At 36.2% G+C, this 3,287-nt stretch overlaps 1 protein-coding gene across 1 annotated transcript; it reads left to right on the forward strand.

Moving 5' to 3' along the window:
- Positions 1-411: 411 nt before the first annotated feature.
- On the forward strand, positions 412-2,027 carry LOC135081275 (alpha-(1,3)-fucosyltransferase C-like). The gene is made up of 2 exons (XM_063976015.1): positions 412-1,420; positions 1,603-2,027. The coding sequence occupies exons 1-2, from the start codon at positions 438-440 to the stop codon at positions 1,892-1,894; spliced, it is 1,275 nt and encodes a 424-aa protein (XP_063832085.1). The 5' UTR covers positions 412-437; the 3' UTR covers positions 1,895-2,027.
- The last annotated feature ends 1,260 nt before the right edge of the window (positions 2,028-3,287 follow it).

A 3,287-nucleotide genomic window follows, 5' to 3' on the forward strand; every position in this document is an offset into this window, starting at 1 on the left:
ACTCATAGGCGTGCATGCCTTGCAATCAGCGTGTGAAAGGTCAATACGTTGCCAGGAATGCGTAAAAAAGAGAACAAGTGCGCGGGGCGAAAACAAAAAGAGTTAATATCTTCGTAAATAATCCGCGAAAATTAATTTTAATAATTAACATAATTCATTTATAATAAAAATAAGTTGGGGTGTCTGAGGTTTTGCGCTTATTAATTAACACGTTGTAGACGTAGGTACTACGTCCGTACGTTTACAACTACAGCGATCAAATTACACGTCAAGTTTTATGTAACTATACTTCAAATACAACAACAACATTCCTCACAAAAAATGGAAAACACGTAAACAGGACATTGCGCGAAAACAATAGCATTCTCAAAGAACGCTCAGTTTTACGCAAAACGTTACACCGTACACATGCTCAAGTGAAAACGAAGAACATTACTATGAAGCCGAAGAAATTGATAAATCCAAAGAACATGTACAAGTACCACATAAAAGAGATGATGTTTGTGAGCACTTTCAAGAAGAACTTGATAAGATTCTGTATATACATGGCCCTATTCCTGTTAGCGATTTTAATATCATTGCTGCCATACATAATAAGCAGGAGAAGCCAGGTGAATTTAAAACACGTGCGATACCCAACGGATTTGAAATACATCTTATTTTGGAACAAACCTAAGCACAAGAAGCTACTACACAAGGACTATGGCTTTGAATTTCAGACAGGACAAAAACTGTTCATTGATCAAAAGTGTCCTCATATGAATTGCTACATAACCTATAACAGGACTATGCTTAACAGCCAGGATAACTTCGACGCTATTGTGTTCGATGTCCACGAGATCAGCAAGTTCAAGTTGAGTTTCTACAACTTCACAAGGCCTCCACATCAGAAATACATCTTCTGGTCTCATGAGTCTGCTGAGAAACAGCCCATCTGTAACCCGATGTTTGACGACTTCTTCTCTTGGACGTGGACGTACAAATTGGACTCTGACATCCCTCACCCTTTTATCAGCATCTACAACAACAAAAACCAGACAGTTGGCCCTAGAAAGTCTTTGAAATGGCTTCAAACTATGAACCACACGGATGCTATAAGAACTAAAGTCGTGAACAAAAACAAAGCGATCGCTTGGGTTGTTACTAAGTGCAAATTGAAAAATATGCACAAAGATTTCATTAAAGATCTGAGAAATGAAATGAAAGGCTACAATTACAGTTTGGATGTGTTTGGCCCGTGTGGGGATAAGAGATGTCCAGGAGGTGTTTTGAACAAATGTTACAAAATGGTCGAAAAGAAGTATTTTTTCCAGCTAGTTCTGGAAGATACGTTTGCTGCAGACTATGTGAGCGATAAGCTGGTTAAAGCGTTGGAATATTTCACTGTACCTATCGTGTTGGGTGGTGCTAACTATACGAGGTAAGAAATAATCATCCTAAGTATAGCATCACTTTCCTTTCTTTCTCCACAGCTTTATTCGTTGTAGAGTTCCATATAAGTTGTATTCATTAGAACTACTTACTTTGTTGCCACTTTATCTCTGATGGCAGTAGTTTTACATTAATTCAGATAAGCAGATAAAAATTTATATTACTTTTCAGATTCCTCCCACCAGGCACCTATATCAACGCTCAGGCCTTCGACATGAAGAAACTAGGCGCCCTAATCGACTACCTCATCAAAAACCCTATCATGTACGAGTACTTCTTCGACTGGAAAAACCACTACTACTACACAGTGAATCCTACCTCGAATGTTTGCAACCTGTGCAAAAAGTTGAACAAACACACAGAGGTGGTAAAAAATAAAGAGAATTTCCGCCAATGGTGGAATCCAGATTACGCGGATGTTTGTCAAAGGATGCATTTGTTAGATATTTTTACTTCTTATTAGTTTTGGAAGGTCGTGGTATAGCTTCGAGGCAGATGCATGCCTATCAGCCTAGGCGCAGACCACCAACTTTTTGTCGGCCGATAGCTTAGTCGGGCAGTTAATCAGTATGGGCATGTATGGAAGTGCGCACATTACACCGCGGCACCGATTTCATTTTCTTACAAATTAAAATCGGGCCTAACTTTCGGCCGACTAAAAGTCGATGGTCTGTGCTTAGGCTAAGGGTGACAATAAGTATCAATAAGGTTAGTTAAGTTACTTATCAATTTTTATACCATAGTAAAAAGCTAAGACGCTTCATTATCAAGTCATAGTGTCTACTGTAGGAATAAAACTCTCCAATTTGGAGACAAGAGTTAGCACCCTCCTTCCAGACGGGTTAAATAGGTTAAAAAAAGCTTATTGTTAACTTAAATAGGTTTTCAAAACAAGGAGCAAATGACAAAATTAGTAGAAAAACCATGAATGTTTTATAATATTCTATTTGAACCATACTGTTATTGCATCAAAAGAGCAAGCAACCCGAATAAATATTATTAAAATTATCTTTTGTATTCTTTTTCCCATTTTGCATTAAAAAAACCTGCCGATATCACTCGCGCGCATCTGTGATCGACAGCCGCAATTCTGATTTGTTATTGAATACTTTTTAGGGTCCGGTAGGCAGGTTTTGTAAACGGTACGATACGATTTTACGTATGTACTTGTTTTTAGGCGGAGTTGCACCACCAAACTTTGACCGTAACTTTTTGAGTTTGACAGATTTTTGACGTTTGTCAAAGATAAAGTAAGATGGTGCAACCCGGTCTAATAGTTTTAAATATGAAGTTACCGAAGTTATGGAATTTAGTTGGGTGAGAATTGATATTCCTAAATTAAAATTAATGCAAAATGAAAAATCCGTAATATCTCTACTCGTAGTATTTTTTACAAAAGCCTTTGAGAGAATTTAAATAAACAAATATCAAAATATGAAATATATCTTTGTTTTGTGGGTAAATTAAAAATACCCAGTTACTGATGATCGGTAATAATGACTGTAATCGAAAATTCCTATTATAAACTTAACCGGAGCTTATCAAAAGGATTACAATAATAATAATGTGAGGTTAATTTTAATAAATATCACGCGTTATTTTCATGCCAAATGTTATTCTTGCTGATAAAATCTGCTTTTCTGCCATATCCATTGTTTTTAGAGTTGTAAATTAAATGGTTAATTATTATGATTCTACTAGAAAAAAAAGCATATAATTTATTGTTTCATGCTGATAAAAAAACTTGAAAGTTAAATATTTTATTTCTATTGAGTGTGGGTACTATTCTTGCTATAATACTAGCTGTGACCGCGACTTCGTACACCTGAAAACATACCTAGGTTTTTCATACAAAC

The sequence above is a fragment of the Ostrinia nubilalis genome, chromosome 19 (assembly GCF_963855985.1).
Source record: "Ostrinia nubilalis chromosome 19, ilOstNubi1.1, whole genome shotgun sequence".
Lineage (NCBI taxonomy): Eukaryota > Metazoa > Arthropoda > Insecta > Lepidoptera > Crambidae > Ostrinia > Ostrinia nubilalis.

What these genes read in the sequence shown, in the direction of transcription:
- LOC135081275 (XM_063976015.1), top strand. Translation starts at nt 438, where the DNA reads ATGAAGCCGAAGAAATTGATAAATCCAAAGAACATGTACAAGTACCAC. An exon ending in GGTGGTGCTAACTATACGAG is followed by an intron (nt 1,421 to 1,602) that starts GTAAGAAATAAT and finishes ATTACTTTTCAG; the next exon opens with ATTCCTCCCACCAGGCACCT.